This window comes from Gastrolobium bilobum, unplaced genomic scaffold (assembly GCF_033153095.1).
Source record: "Gastrolobium bilobum isolate Gb01-03AN ecotype WA unplaced genomic scaffold, APGP_CSIRO_Gbil_v1 utg11542, whole genome shotgun sequence".
Classification (NCBI taxonomy): domain Eukaryota; kingdom Viridiplantae; phylum Streptophyta; class Magnoliopsida; order Fabales; family Fabaceae; genus Gastrolobium; species Gastrolobium bilobum.
The window spans coordinates 31,277-46,746 of record NW_026898298.1 but is presented as its reverse complement, the minus strand read 5'-3'; the positions used below and the strand labels follow the sequence as shown (position 1 = coordinate 46,746).

Here is a 15,470-nt window from a genome sequence, read left to right as displayed (position 1 = left end):
AACTCTCTCGCAAGATGACAAGATTAATGAGTTTATATTTTATATTATATTTATTTATATAAGAATTTGTTGAACTTAAATAATGAATAATGTTATGTTCATTTACCTATTTATATTTTTAGTTAACACAACCTTAATTATCTCTTTTGAGGCGAGTTAGTTATTCTTGATATTTCTACAATTTCAACTCTTTGAATTGATTATGAGATTAAACCGAAGTGTGGCTGGATCAGGGACTTTGAATTGATTATGAGATTAATCCGAAGCTGGATCAAGGACGTAATGGTAATGGAATATAACGGTAATGGAATATAATGGTAATAAGTATATCTCAATAACTAGTCCTTATAGTAGTATCCTTATAATAGTGTCCTTATTTTAATTCCTTAATTGTAATAGTATTTTCTATTGTATCAACCTTCATCGGTATAAGTAGGTGTGTGGCTGTTAAGAAATGATATCAGAAATTTGTTGGAAACTCTCTCTCTCTCTCTTGTAACTTTCTCCCCACCCCACCCCACCCCACCCCCAACTCTTTCTTCTCCTCCTAATTACCTTTTCTGCATTTCTCTGCTTCTGTACCGCAACAATGGTGCTTTCATCGAGCTACTCTTCCTCCATAGCTAGAAGTAACATCCATCCTCTTCCACAACAAACCATTGATCTCCAATCTCACCCTTCAATCTCACCAATCATTACCTCATACTGGGATGCTATCACTGTAACATTTCACGCAATTGACCAATCCCTTACAAAATCACACGCTGACTTTGCAAAGGCTACGGCCGACATGCGAGCTGAGTTCACACGGGTTCGAGCTGCGATGCGAGCTGATTTCGATGCAATTCAAGCTGATCAGGAAGATATAGCTGCATCAAGGATTCAAAGGATGTTTGTGGATATCTAGTGAGACGTCACCGATTAGTGAAACGTGAAACCCCTACGCCTACACACCAGTGGAAGACGCCCCTCCCTGAATCAATGTGCATGCCCACAAGCTTTGCACTAGCTCCGATTGATGGAGCATCCTCAGCCTCCAGGTTGTGTGATGGATCATGTGTTGCTAAGGGAACACCCTCGTCTATTGCAGATAGGGGTGGCAATTCGTGTTCGTGGGTCAGGTTCGGGTCAACCTGGGTTTGACACGAACACGAAAAGACTCAACCTGAACACGACACGATTAACAATTCGTGTTATAAAACGCAACCCGAACACGACCTGTTGGTTAAACGGGTTGACACGATACAACCCATTTTTGAACACATCCTGTTTTTACACGGTGACTACTGGTTAAAAAAAGAAATATATGCAATTTGTCTTCTGGAATAGATTGATCAATTTTACTTTTGTATACAGAACAATCAATAACCATTTCCTAGCTCTCCTTGCCAACCATATAAAAAGTAGTAATACTTCTTGCTTATTGGTCTTAATCATACAGTAGTTAAGGAACTTAACTGATTGAAGAACATGGGCAAGTAAAAAAAAATAAACTGTGACGTGAATATAGGAAACTGCAACAACAAACCAAAGTTGTGGTGGATCCAAAGGTTGGGATCTTCGAAAACTGCAATAGTGGGGGAGTTATTGTCGCATAAAACCGTGGAAGAAGGTTTGCAGAGTCAGACAGAGATGGGCAGCAGAGACAGAGTAGCCGAGATTGTTAGGAGAACGAACTGGTGCCGCGGAGAGTGAGAGTAATTGAACCCTAAATCTAACATTTTGCTTTTGTACCATTTAATAAATTCAATAAAATAATTTTATAAAAATAAATAAAAATTGTTTGCGGGTTCATGGGTTAACCCGTGACCCGACACGAATTTTTTCGTGTTATATTTTTCCAACCCGAACACGACCCATTTATTAAATGGGTTGACCCGAACACGAAAATTTTGTGTCGGGTCCAGGTTGGGTTGGCGGGTCGTGTCATAAATTGCCACCCCTAATTGCAGATCCTGATTTTCAGATCTCAAATGTCCCACACTGCCCTCATCCCGTCCAGGTCCCTGCATTTGAACCCCTGTGTACGGTGTTGTTGCTCCACGCTCTGAGATCTTTGATGTTGTGGTTCCCTACACACTGAGTGATAAGCCACCCTTACCTAAGCCACTAGATTCAACTTGTGCAACGATTTGTGACCCTAATTTGGCTACGCAGAGATTATCTTGTTATGCCGACAAGATGTTTGCTAAAATGGCTGACCATGATGATACCTCTCACCTCAAGCTGCTACACTCCAAGTGGAAAAATACATAGTTGTTGTTCAAAGAGAAACCTCTGCCTCCGCTCTTGCTGCATATGAAAAAAGCATACAAGGAAGCCAAGGAGGAGTTCTGCTCACAAATTCGTAGAATTACTGATATTAACCAGCAAACCAGCATTTGCATTAATAGAATTGTTTTAGCACCACTGTATACAACAAGATCTTACAACAATGTTCCTCAGCCCCATGCTGCCATATATTACTCTCAAAGAACAACCAAGGGAGGCCTTATGATATGTGAAGTTGCTGCTATTTCAGTCAATTATCAAATCATTCGAAACGCACCTAGCATATGTCACGAGAGCAAGTCGAAGCATGGAAACCAATTGTGGATGTTGTTCATGCCAAAGGTGGTATATTCTTCTGTCTGATTATTCATGTTGGAAGGGTTTCAGATTCAGATTTTCATCCAAATGGACAAGCTCTTGTATCATCAACAAACAAGCCACTCACATCACAAAGCAATGGCATTGCATCAAGGCAGTTAAGGACAGATGCAATTCCTCATATTGTCAATGAGTTCAAAATTGCTGCACAGAATGCCATGGAAGCTGGATTTGATGGTGTTGAGATCCATGGGGAGCATGGTTTTCTAATTGACCAATTTATGAAAGCTAGAGTTAATGACAGAACAGACAAATACGGTGGACCCCATGAGAACCGTTGCCGCTTTGCATAAGAAGTTGTTGAAGCTGTTGTTCAAGAAATAGGTGCAGACTGAGTTGGAATAAGGTTATCACCTTTTTCAGACTGCAATGAATGTGTTGACTCCAATCCTGAAGCATTGGGTAACTACATGGCTGAATCTCTGAACAAATATGGTGTTGTTTACTGTCACATGGTTGAGCCAAGATAGGATATTGCTGAAAAAAATGTTGAAAGCCCTTATAGTCTTGTACCAATGAAAAAGGTCTTTAAGAGCACTTTCATGGTTGCTGGATGGTTATGCTTGGAGAGGTCATTGTCAATTGCTTCTCAGCTTCACTCTCTTTATGGTCATTCTTTTTCCTATTGTCTTGGGGATAGGAATAATGATTCAAGTGTTTGCAGCAAATTCATATTTGGTGACGAGAAGGAGCTTCTAAGCCATCCCAATTTGAATTTTACATTCTTTTGTTGGTGGAAAAACGGACTCTATTGATACACTTTACTGTGTCCAAATAAAATCCATAATGGTTGGAGATGAAGTTTGTAGGCTTGGAATTGTAGTTAGTAATATTGTTTATCCATGGCCGGCAACTGCATTTGGGATGCCATGTATTTTTATCTTTGGCCCTGGTATTGTTATAACTCAACCTCGAGGACGAGGTTGGTATGAAGGGGGATGGAATGTAACGGTAACATTAATGGAATATAATGGTAATAAGTATATCTCAATAACTAGTCCGTATAGTAGTATCCTTATAGTAGTGTCCTTATTTTAATTACTTAATTGTAATAGTGTTTTCTATTGTATCAACCTTCATGGGTATAAGTAGGTGTGTGGCTGTTGAGAAATGATATCAGAAATTTGGTGGAAACTCTTTCTCTCGTGACTTTCTTCCCCCCAACTCTCTTTTCTCCTCCTAATTACCTTTTCTGCATTTCTCTTCTTCTGTACCGCAACAAGGGATGCATATATTTAAACCCCTCCTAAATGTGACACGTGGTGATCGAATCGAGACTATTTTCTTTTTCTTTCTACTTATTCAGCTCTCTTGCTACCAATTAAGTTATCACCGTTTAGTTGTATTCATTTACCTATACTAAGTAATTGTTATTGAAAAAAAAACAAGGATGTCATATCAAGCAATCAATTCTCTTAAAACTAAGAATTTTATTATATTATATTATTGCTTAACAGGTGATATGATACCATTTATTTTTGGTTTGATATTTCTCAAAGAGATAATTTTATCTCTTATATATTCATAAAAGTATATAAACTCATGCGAGGTCATGTAAAGAGAAAATTGAACAAAAAATAAATAAATCTCACACACATGTATATAGGAAATAAAATAATTATCTATAACATAGGAGATATTTAACCCTTTATTTCTACATACAAAGGTAAATGAAAAATCATCATCTTTGTACCTGCATAGAAAAGAGTTTTATTCAAAATTTAGAAGCATCAAAATAAAATCCCAACACCAAGACTGAAAGCAAATGTGCCTTGGTTATGTATGGTTTCGTTACTAAATTTCGGAGACACCCAAACCACTTATTGAGTCTGACAAATTTTTTAGCCCGTGCCAAATATTAATTTATGATGTAACATACTCTATTATTAGCTAATATAAAGAATATTATATAAATTTTTAAATCTTATTTTAAATTAAAGAGTGTGAGATTCTAACATAAAGGATATAAAAAAATACTCTTAAAATTTAATTATACTGAAACACAAGTCGAGTTCATTATTACATCTGAAAAAGACTAATTTACATCATCATCCAACTAAAAAGAAAATATTTCTTCTTTATCAATCACTTCGTAGAAACTTTGAACAGTCTTCAAAGCCTTTATCCATGGTGTTTCATCCTACTCCAAAGCTACATATACTGACATACTTACTTTCTTGAATTATTAGCATAACACAAATAAACACGTGAGCAAATCTCAATAATATTGAGTTTTTCAAACTATTACCGATCCATCCAGTCGTCTGAGCAAAAAAATATCATTATTTCAAAATATATTTATAATAATAAAACAATAATATAAATAACAATCATAAACCCAGATCTTTGTAGATTCTCAATAAATATATACCAAACATTTATGCGTTTATGAATACAAAAGAATGTGTAATATTTAAATGAAACTAATTAAATATCCAATTTTGTGGATCTTTTGCATGTGAAAATTTATGTTGTGACGGAACTCAAGCCACAATAAGGCGTCTTTTACCTTACAACCGTCAGATCCCTTTGTGAGACAGTTCACAACAGTCTCCATTAGTTAAAATTTACATATTCTTTTAGTAGTTATTTGATACCAAATAATTCATTAATCTGATAATCAATATTTGAAAATGAGTAAAATAATAAATTAATGAAATCCACAAAATCAAAGATAGCAAACAAAACATAAGAGTAGAAAATATTCATAAAAAAATATTTGAATAGAGTAACGACACTTTCTCAGCTTTTTAAGAAATGATTTTAAAATGAGTTTTATGTTTATCATTTAACATAATATAACTTCACTTTCCTACACACACGTTAAAGAGGTGGGGTCCACATATTTTTCTTTCTCTTTTATCATTCCACTTTCTCTCTCCCTTTTGATGTGAGAGTTGGAAATAACACTTACATTATGTTACATAACACTAATAAAACTTTTTTAAAATACCAATTTTAGATATCAAAGAAATAAACATAAGAGAATGAATTTTTACACCCAATATTATCTTCCTCTTTTATTTCTCTCACTTTCTTTTTGTTTGTGTGTTTTTTTTTTATCCTTCTTTTTTTATTTCTCTCGGATTCTTCACTGTTTATGCGTTCTCTCTCTAAGGGCATGACAACCTTCCCCGAATCAATTCTTTTTAAATTTCTGTTCCCGGGAACAGAAATGAATAGGAAACTCGTTTGGTAAAACCGATTTATTTTTTTGTTCCCGGGATGAACCGGTTTATTTTTTGTGCTGGGGAACAGAAAAAAGAATCAAAAAATTTCTGCTTTTTTGATTCTGGGCACATAATGAGAAACACTTATCTCTCTCAATTACTCTCCACCACTACCATCATCACCACCACCACCATTGCCACCGTCGCCACCACCATGACACCATCCCTACTGCCACCACCTCCACAACGCCACTACTACAACCGCTGCCGCCGCCACTACCATCATCACCACTACACCATATGAAAAGGAAAGTGATGATCCGAAATTTTTTATGCTTAATAGGAATGATTTTTTATTCTATCATTTGTTGTGTTATCAAACACAATTCTCATTCTCGGAATAAAAATAAAACATGTTATCAAACACACTTTTTTTCTCAGAAATTGTTCCAAGGCACAGAAATAGAAAAGAATTGTTTCTTTTCAGAAACAGTGTGAGGGAACAGAATGGTTACCATGCACACCCTTATTCCTATTTCTTTTATCTCTCTCTTTCCCATCTCTCTTGTTGTTTCCTTTTTTTCTTTTTACTTTATCTTTTCTCTCGATTCCTTTCTTTCTTTCTCTTTTACTCCTTGTTTCTCCTTCTTTTCTTTTGTTCCCTTTCTCAGTTTTCCGTCAAGTGGTCACAACACACACATATGTTAAGTAACTCAAATTATTACGTATAATCGCTACTTTTTCAAATAAAAATATAATTTCTTATGATTGTTTTGCTAAAAATCTTACACGTTTCATAGGTTTCACCACGTGGATGTTGTATGTTTATCTATATTATTTATTTATTACATATATTTATGTATCATTTTATTATTTATTTATTATTTTAATAGCTTAATATTTGTTTATTTTAATGCTACTATTGAATAACAGCATCAAATTTACACTTTTTTAGTTTTCTGGCGTATCTTGTCCCATTTTACTGATTTTTGGCATATCTTGAGTCAATTTAATGCTTCTGGAGTTTTTTGCGCCAAAATGGCGTTGTTCCGATGCTTTTTGTGCCGGTGAACAGTATCATGACTAGTCTTTATGTTGTATTTTTTTACATTTGGCTATTACACTTGAAAAAAATCAGTCAGTGGTATAGAGGAAGCCATACATAAAGTTATTATTTCCATAGTTCTCTTAAAAATAGTCATTGCCAAGACACTTGCTCATTCTAAAGTGGCTCCGCTACTCACTCAAATCCTCAAGGCCTTAATAAACAAAAAGCCTATATTACAATTTTAATTTTTTTTAATAAATCACGTATATTCTTTAAGGGAGATTTGAGCCGAGAACATCCACACCATGGCGGGACTAATTCTTTCAAAAAAAATTTTTTGCATTCACAAGAACTTGAATCCAAAATCTTACTTAAACCGAATCAAACATATACTACTTCAACGAAAATGCTATCTTTAGCCACTAGGCCATCCCTCTACATGATTATTATGGTCCATATACAGATAGGTGGATACCATCAATTCGAACTATAGAAGAATGAAGTTTTTATCAAAGAATTCCTGTTAGGGCCGTAGGATAAACTAATTTAATTAATGAATCCATTTTTGAGTTTTTTTTTTTTATTTCTCAACAAGTAAAACTTAAGAAAAGGCTAGCAAGTTCAACGGATAAAATCTTTTGTAATTGATAATAAAGACTTGGAATATTTATTTTTTCACTTATTTCCTTTCCTGGTTTATACAAGCCAAAAAATTTGTAAAAGTCCATTTTTGGTTCTGTTAAAAATTTATTGTACAACTTTGATCCAAACAAATAATTAATTAATAGATGCAAATAGTTTCGCATATATAAACATGAATAAATACATACTCACTTCTTAACACTTTCACACACACACACACACACACACACACACATATATATATATATATATATATATATATATATATATATATCAATTTATAAAAAAACTACTTCATTTCTTTCTCGCACTTACTTCAATTTAATTTTGTATGTTTTGGGTCATAAACTTTTGATTAGTATAGTTTGCACCATAATGACATACTGTTTTTTTATTATTATATTGGAATTATCTATTTGAATGTGTCAATTATCTAACTTTTCATTGCTTGATAAAAAAGATGGTAGAATTCAAATGTTCAAGAAAAACAATTGTATCAATTAAATGTGGGAGTGAATCCTCTCATGTGAAAAAAGTGGTCATGTGATCATGTTATTTAATCACAATTACTCATTGATGATAGATAAGAGAGAGAAAAATGTATAATTTTTAAATGAGTGATTGTGATCAAACAACATGATCACATGACCACTTTTCCACATGAGAGGATCCACTCCCATTAAATGTTATAATGATTTTTCAATTAATCAAAACGCCAATAGATAAATATACATATTAAGATTTTTTAATTATACATAATAATTAAAAATTAGCATAATAAATATATTATAATTAAAAATTGTCATATGTTTCCAAAAAAAGAAAAATAGTCATATGAATTATGAAGGAAATAACAAATGGTGAAAAGTAGAAACACTTATTATTATAACAGTTAAAAATAATAATAAAACACCCTTTTACAGCCTAAAGAGACTAAACAAGTCCGTGAATAATTTAGGATTGGTTCTGCAGGATTATTTTCACTACTTTTATAGATATTGCCTTTTCATGAGAGGGGAATAAGGTTGCTCGTGAATAGCAAAGATTTATCTTTTATCCCAAATTATGTTTGCCACTGACTAGTGGTTTCGCTTTTTAACATTGCTAATAAGAATTTCATTCCCGGTATAAAACTGAAAAAGACACCACACGGCGCACACAACAATTGTTTCGATGGATAAATTCTCTGGTCCCTGCTGGTATCAGTAGTGGTGTAATAGCACTAACAAGTACTACATGCTGACAACTTATACCACCAAAATAATGATTTGTGGGCTTCATGACACAAGCAAGACACCGCAATGGTAAATCAATTTTTTTGCATAGACTTTTCCATTTTTTGTAAAAAAATGAAATGTTCATTTTTATGTGCAGTTGATTGTATTTGTTATTGACTTATTTGATTTTATTTATAGGTTTTATTAATCTCATGTTAAAAGAGATAAGTTATCTCATATCATAGAGATAAATTTGTGAGCTCCACCATCTGAAAAATAAAAAGAAAAGAAAAGAAAAATGTCATAGTTATCAAAGGGTGTGTTTGAAAAAAAGTTACCACCTATAGAATAAAAATAATTTTTCCCTTTATTTATTTATGGTGTGGGTCTATGGTTCTATGCAATAAAAGCCAACCCTTTTCCTTTTAATATAGTAGAAATAGAATTCAATGTCATATCATTATTTGCCGACAGAAATAATTGATGCGTTAGACTGTTTTGCACCAACCCACAGGCAATTCTGTAGGTTTTAATCACCATGTCTATTGCTTTTCTTTTATATTTTTTTTATTTATAAATCATAGATATTCTTCGTAAGAAGATTTTATGTTGGAGCCGAAAATATTCATATTATAGTGAAATTAATTTCTTCAAAGAAAATATTTTGAGTTCACAATGACTTTAACCTATATCACCCGAACCAATACCTTTCGTAATTCTTTATATTTTCTCTCTGAAGATTGAAAACTTAAAGAAGAAAAATAATATATATTACATTATTACTATCAAAAGCAATGGGCTTTTTCACCTTTTTGTCCCTCATTAATTATTTAATAATCATTTTGCCCCTTATTCAAAACTATTTATCAATCTGTCCCTCTCTTTAATCGACTAAGCCAAAAATTTAATTGATTAAATGGTTAAAATAGGCAAAAATCGTTGACTTGAAGATTAAGTCGATTAAATCTCCCTATTTAATCGATTAAATCTCTCATACATAAGGTTGTTCTTCTGATAAAGAGGAAGATTTAATCGATTAAGTTGAAGATTTAATCGATTAAATCTTCATTTGACCATTTAATAGATTAAATATTCAATTTAATCGATTAAAGAGGGACAGATTGGTAGATAGTTTACAATAAAGGACAAAATAGTTATTAAATAATTAATGAGGACAAAAGGGTGAAAAAGCCAAAAGCAATGTCTATGAACTGTTTAAATTAATACATACAATTTTGTTTTATTTGTATGTTTATTAAAAAAATAAAGGATATTTTAATAAAATTTATGTTACTGAAGAAAAATAAATTTCAGAATATCTTATATTTTTTTCCCAACTTCAAAAATGACTCATTTTAAAATAACAAGAGATATAGGAAAATATTTTTTTCCAATATTATGGGTCTTTATTAAACATATGCAGACAAGTTTTTTTGCATTTTTATTATGATTTTAATATTACAGGGAGTGGATTCTCTCGTGTGAAAAATTGGTCATGTTATTTGATCACAACCACTCATTCTTTTCTTTCTCTTATCTCATTACCAATGAGTGGTTGTGATCAAATAACATGACCATATGACCACTTTTCCACGTGAGAGGATCCACTCCCAAGATTTCATACCGTGGGTTTCAAATATTAATTGTTGCGTCTGAATTTGGTTAATGGAACTGGTCACTCATATCTTTTAACTTACTAACGTGCTTAAAAAAAAAATTGAGGATCAAATAACATGACCATATGACCACTTTTCCACGTGAGAGGATCCACTTCCAATATTTCATACCGTGGGTTTCAAATATTAACTGTTGCATCTGAATTTGGTTAATGGAACTGGTCACTCAGATCTTTTAACTTACTAACGTGCTTAAAAAGGGAAAGTATTTATAATTATAAAAAAATATGCATGATTAATTTAAAATATTTAATTTTAAATTAAAAAAGTTTTTTATGAATAATACTATAAGTTTTTAATATATTAATCCAGAGTTAAGAACGGATCCAACGTTAATAATTTAAAGATTTTATTTTTCTCATATTACATAAGATAAATTGTCTCATGTAACACACAAAAAAGTGAGTGGGACCCACTTTTTTTTTTTTTTTTTATGAGTCCCACCTATTTTTTTTTGTGTTGCATGAAACTCATAATTTAAACTCCTTCATATTGGGGAGGATTGTTATCAAAGTGACCTATAATATTTTTGGTTTAAATTAAGGAATAAGTTATTCTAATTATTTTTTTTATGTTTATTTTTGTCTATCACTTTCTAATACTATTATATCAGAATCTAAAAAAAAATATTAATTAAGATTCTGATATAATGATTAACTTATCCACAAGCAGAAGTAGGCATAAAAAAAATAAGTAGAATAACTATCCCTTAAAATTAAAAAGAAGTTAACTGTAATGCAATATATAATAAACAAAAGATGAAATTAGAAACCCTAGTTTGGGAAAGATGCCTGCTGGTCATGGTGTGAGATGCCGCACCAGAGACTCGTTCTCTCGACCCTTCAGGAAGAAGGGTACCATCGCCCTTACGACCTACCTCAGGACCTATCACGTTGGTGATTACGTTGACATCAAGGTTAATGGCGCAGTCCACAAAGGCATGCCACACAAGTTCTACCATGGCCGCACTGGTCGTGTCTGGAATGTCACCAAACGCGCTATTGGTGTTGAGGTTAACAAACAGGTATAATGAATTTTAGTGTCTATGGTTTTCTCATTAAACCCCTTGTGCTGTGCTGTGCTGTGTCCCTTTTGATTTAGTTACTTATTTGTTCCCGTTCCCAATTTTATTTTATTAATAATGTGTCTGTGTGTGATCCAGGTTGGGAACAGAATAATTAGGAAGAGAATTCACGTACGCGTGGAGCATGTTATGCCATCGAGGTGCACTGAGGAGTTCCGTTTGAGGAAGATCAAGAATGATCAATTGAAGGCTGAGGCCAAGGCTAAAGGTGAGGTCATCAGCACCAAGAGACAGCCTCAAGGTCCTAAACCAGGTTTCATGGTTGAAGGTGCTACATTGGAGACTGTTACTCCAATTCCTTATGATGTCGTCAATGATCTTAAAGGCGGTTACTAGTCTTTACTTTCCTTGTGTTTTCTGGACTGCTTTGTTTTGTTTTGTTTTTCATTGGAAACAGCCTTAAAATTTGTGAACTATCTGACTTAAGTTTTATCTTGTTTAATTCTAAATGCAAAATTATGTTCTATTTGCCTCCTTAATATGCTTTACTGTATTATTCTACTGATTTATGAATAATGCTTGAGGCACATCTGTTTTAAATGGATGGTCATCTCAGAGCATGAGCATTTTTTAAAATGTTTGAATGTTAGTTTGATGAATTAAAGGAGAAGTTTAAGTGAAGGAATAATTTGTCTCTGGAACAGCTGTTCAATGCTAATTATTTTTTAAACAAAATATAGGACCTTCAAATCCGATAGGTATGTGTATGTGTAAAGTCTTTGAATAGGGAATTTTTCTCTAGTCCTAAACTCTAAGCACAGCAAAAAGCATTCCATCGGAGAAATGCTATGAACCTAGGAAGGACATTTATCATGGCCACTAATATGACAATATATAATGAACAATGACATTTATCCGAAGAGCATGTATACAGGCGAAGTGGGGAGTAATTGATTCCAGAAATTTGGATTAATTAAAAATTACAATACGGATAGTGAAGGTTACCCTTGCTGTTGTGGCCAGTTTGCCACACTATACTCTATAAGATCCCTGGAAAGAAGGAAAAGTATATATATTTTATTGCAATTAGTTGCAAAGCTTGGCTGGTTTGTGACATGGCACACTAACTACCCATTCCTCTTCCTTTCATGACATGTCTCCTTAGACCCGGTATATGGACGCTGGTAATGTAATTTTTCCAATCTATACCCTTTACATCAAAACCAAACTTCCTCTTTTCTTCTTCAGACATGCCTTCCATCAATCTCTGAGTATTACTGTTATCAAACCTGCATCATCAAGTTGTTTGTTCTAAATCATTAATTTTTTTTCCTCAAAAGATGTTTAATTGAGTTTTCATTTTTTGCTTCCTACAAACGAGTTACTAGTGCTGCCACTAGTTGAAGAGTGAGTTCAATTAGTATCTAACCTTCCACCATAAAATGTATATGGCTCATAAATGCTGGCCAAGTACTTCGCTTGCTCCACTGATTTTCTGCAGATATTTTCAAGTTTTTGAGACACCTCCTTTGAGTGAGTCATATCCGTCAGGCCACTTTTATGAATGGCATCTCTCCAAAGGTGATCTGAGAATTCTTCTGTGGAGCTGAACAGCTTCATCAGTGGAACTTGAATTGGCCTACCCTTTGAGTCAATGCATGGTGAGGAGCTGTAATGTTCATAGAGCAGTCTTGCCAGGTCTTGGAAGACTAGAGGATTCACCACAGATGAAGCAATTTGGTACACATTTATATCTGACTTTTGGGTCATTCCATGCCTTGCCATTGCTGCCAAGGTTGCATTAACTACCATATCTGCTGGGACCTGTGATCTCTCAGGTCCATATTAATGAGCATTTGTTAGTGTAATAATTATTAACCAAACTATGAAATTTATGAATTGTCTGCTTTCTTTTCCTTTTCAAATTATGGAACCTTCAGGTCAGAAAACAGTAAAATTCGGGCTATGTTAAAGAATCTAACTGTTATGCCTCACTTACCACATCGAGTACTCCGTTTGGGTCTACCAAGAAACCTGTAAGCTGCCCTTTGCCATAGCAGAGAACTATAGGATCCATCATCCTGTAAGATAAAAGAAAAAATGTTGGTTCTATCATACAAATGTTACTGCAATTTGTAGGTTATTCATAGAGATATTTTTCTTTTTGAGGGAGATATATACCTATTTCCTTCCATCCAACCAGGAAATGGCTCTCTAAAAGTGCTCTCAATAACACTGGGTCGAATTATAACGACTGGAATATCCTCCCTCAATTTGTTTATCATCATTTCTCCCATAGCCTTCGTGAACACATAGGTATCTTGCCACCCATATCTTCTGGCCCTGTTTAGACAATAACTTTACATCAAGTTAGACTATGTAATTTTAAGAATCGTCCATAATCTGTGAGATCAAAATCAATATGAGGCTGAAGCTTTATGAATTCACTGTCTTTCTTGATACTTTTAGGCCGGGAAAATGAAAAATAATGAATCATTTTTAAAAAAATGAGGACACCCAATACCTCTCTAGACCCAGCTCTCTCATTTCTTGAGCTAAAAAGTTGTGTTCAATGTTTCCCTTGTAATTTGAAACGAGATTTATTTCGCCTTCAATGTCCAATGTTGGAAGGATTTTTGGTGATACTTCAGACATAAAGTTTTCTCTTACTGTGCAATCTTCAATGCTAAATGGTCTTTCCATGATTCTACCATGCGTTTGTCCATTTACATAAGCTGCACATTACAAGCAAGTATTTTGGTTAAACAATGTCACTCTACTTCTATCAATAGTAAATTTTTCTTCGTATTCTTCACACTCAGCACATGGATTTCTGATTTTTTCCCAACAACTCTTTCTTATCTTTTTACCTGTTGAAACTTGCAGAAAGAGCTTAAGTTTCTTGCACTTTTTGGCAATGCCCATAAGGCGGCAGGGCCCTTTGGTGTTTATGTTGATAGCTGTATCATATCTGAGATTTGACAATAGTCAAATTATTACACTATAACTCAAAAGAAAATGTGGGAACTCATCATGGATGGAGAAGCAATTTAGAGAGTAAGAAGCTAACCTTTCATCAAATGTTGTATTAGCCGCAGAATTTACAATAACATCTACCTCGTCTGCAATAACATCAGAAGAATCCTCATCTAATCCAAGATTGGATTCACAAATATTGCCTACAACAGGAACTAGCTTGCTCAACATAAATGCTTGGTAGGATTTTCCATGGATTTGTCGAAGGCATCTGAAAAGCTCTGTATTTATGATCTAAACCACAAACAAACAAAGTTTTAACATAACATCAGAAAGTAAAGCCATAAAATTTGACAAATGTAAGTGGAATAAAGAAAATGTCATAAAACCATACTTCACTCTGCAATCTCTCTATTGCAGCTTCTTTATTCTCTGCCTTGATCAGAAGGTACATTTTGCCCACATCCGGTTCTGTCCTTAAAATCTTCTCAATAAGAACTGGATTGACCGTAAATAAGTGTTAATTATATATCACATTTTTTTTTTTTTGTTGATAACATTATATATCACAGTTTAAAGCAGTTAAAGCATGGAGGAAAGCTCAAGATGCACAAAAACAGTGTTTCCAAAAATGTTTATACTCTTAGACCAATACCTTTGGCTAGAAACCCAGTTGCACCAGTAATAAAAAATTTCGTCCCTCTTAGAAATTTGACAATTCCTATGCCATCTTCCAATCCTACTAATGTGGTGGATGTTGGTCCACCATAAGTTCCCAAATCCTTTACTACAATCTCTGCCTGGCTTTTCCCATTTTGGGACAAGACCAAGCTTCCTGGATCCATTAGAGTTGTGGTGTGATCTGTGCTAACCAATGTTGGTCTTTCTGTTAATATAGAAGAAAGCCCAGAGGACTTGATCACATTTCCACCACCTTGACAATGGACAACATTTGTCTTTCTCTTTGTAGGGCACCAGTCATTATTTCCATGCACTCTATTTAGTTTATTGGGTATAATTGAGGAAGAACTTAGGGAAAAAGCCCCCATGACTAGCTTGGAAAATGAG

At 33.7% G+C, this 15,470-nt stretch overlaps 2 protein-coding genes and 1 pseudogene across 2 annotated transcripts; 2 read left to right on the top strand and 1 right to left on the bottom strand.

Moving 5' to 3' along the window:
* The first annotated feature begins 2,006 nt into the window (after positions 1-2,006).
* Positions 2,007-3,644, top strand: LOC133314666 (putative 12-oxophytodienoate reductase 11; annotated as a pseudogene).
* A 7,510-nt stretch (positions 3,645-11,154) lies between these two features.
* On the top strand, positions 11,155-11,960 carry LOC133314660 (large ribosomal subunit protein eL21z/eL21y). Its single transcript, XM_061516170.1, has 2 exons — positions 11,155-11,426; positions 11,565-11,960. Exons 1-2 carry the CDS (start codon positions 11,190-11,192, stop codon positions 11,820-11,822), a joined length of 495 nt encoding a protein of 164 aa, XP_061372154.1. The 5' UTR covers positions 11,155-11,189; the 3' UTR covers positions 11,823-11,960.
* A 584-nt stretch (positions 11,961-12,544) lies between these two features.
* LOC133314667 (fatty acyl-CoA reductase 2, chloroplastic-like) lies at positions 12,545-15,451 on the bottom strand. The gene is made up of 9 exons (XM_061516181.1): positions 15,058-15,451; positions 14,797-14,900; positions 14,497-14,696; positions 14,297-14,397; positions 13,951-14,161; positions 13,608-13,769; positions 13,426-13,507; positions 12,856-13,250; positions 12,545-12,715 (listed from the first exon to the last, which is right to left on the bottom strand). Exons 1-9 carry the CDS (start codon positions 15,449-15,451, stop codon positions 12,550-12,552), a joined length of 1,815 nt encoding a protein of 604 aa, XP_061372165.1. The 3' UTR covers positions 12,545-12,549.
* Between the last annotated feature and the right edge of the window lie 19 nt (positions 15,452-15,470).

Coding starts and splice junctions, on each gene's coding strand:
- LOC133314660 (XM_061516170.1), top strand. CDS start 11,190: ATGCCTGCTGGTCATGGTGTGAGATGCCGCACCAGAGACTCGTTCTCT. Junction 11,427..11,564: donor GTGTTGAGGTTAACAAACAG/GTATAATGAATT, acceptor TGTGTGATCCAG/GTTGGGAACAGAATAATTAG.
- LOC133314667 (XM_061516181.1), bottom strand. CDS start 15,451: ATGGGGGCTTTTTCCCTAAGTTCTTCCTCAATTATACCCAATAAACTA. Junction 14,398..14,496: donor AATACAACATTTGATGAAAG/GTTAGCTTCTTA, acceptor GTCAAATCTCAG/ATATGATACAGCTATCAACA. Junction 12,716..12,855: donor TATACATTTTATGGTGGAAG/GTTAGATACTAA, acceptor TTGATGATGCAG/GTTTGATAACAGTAATACTC.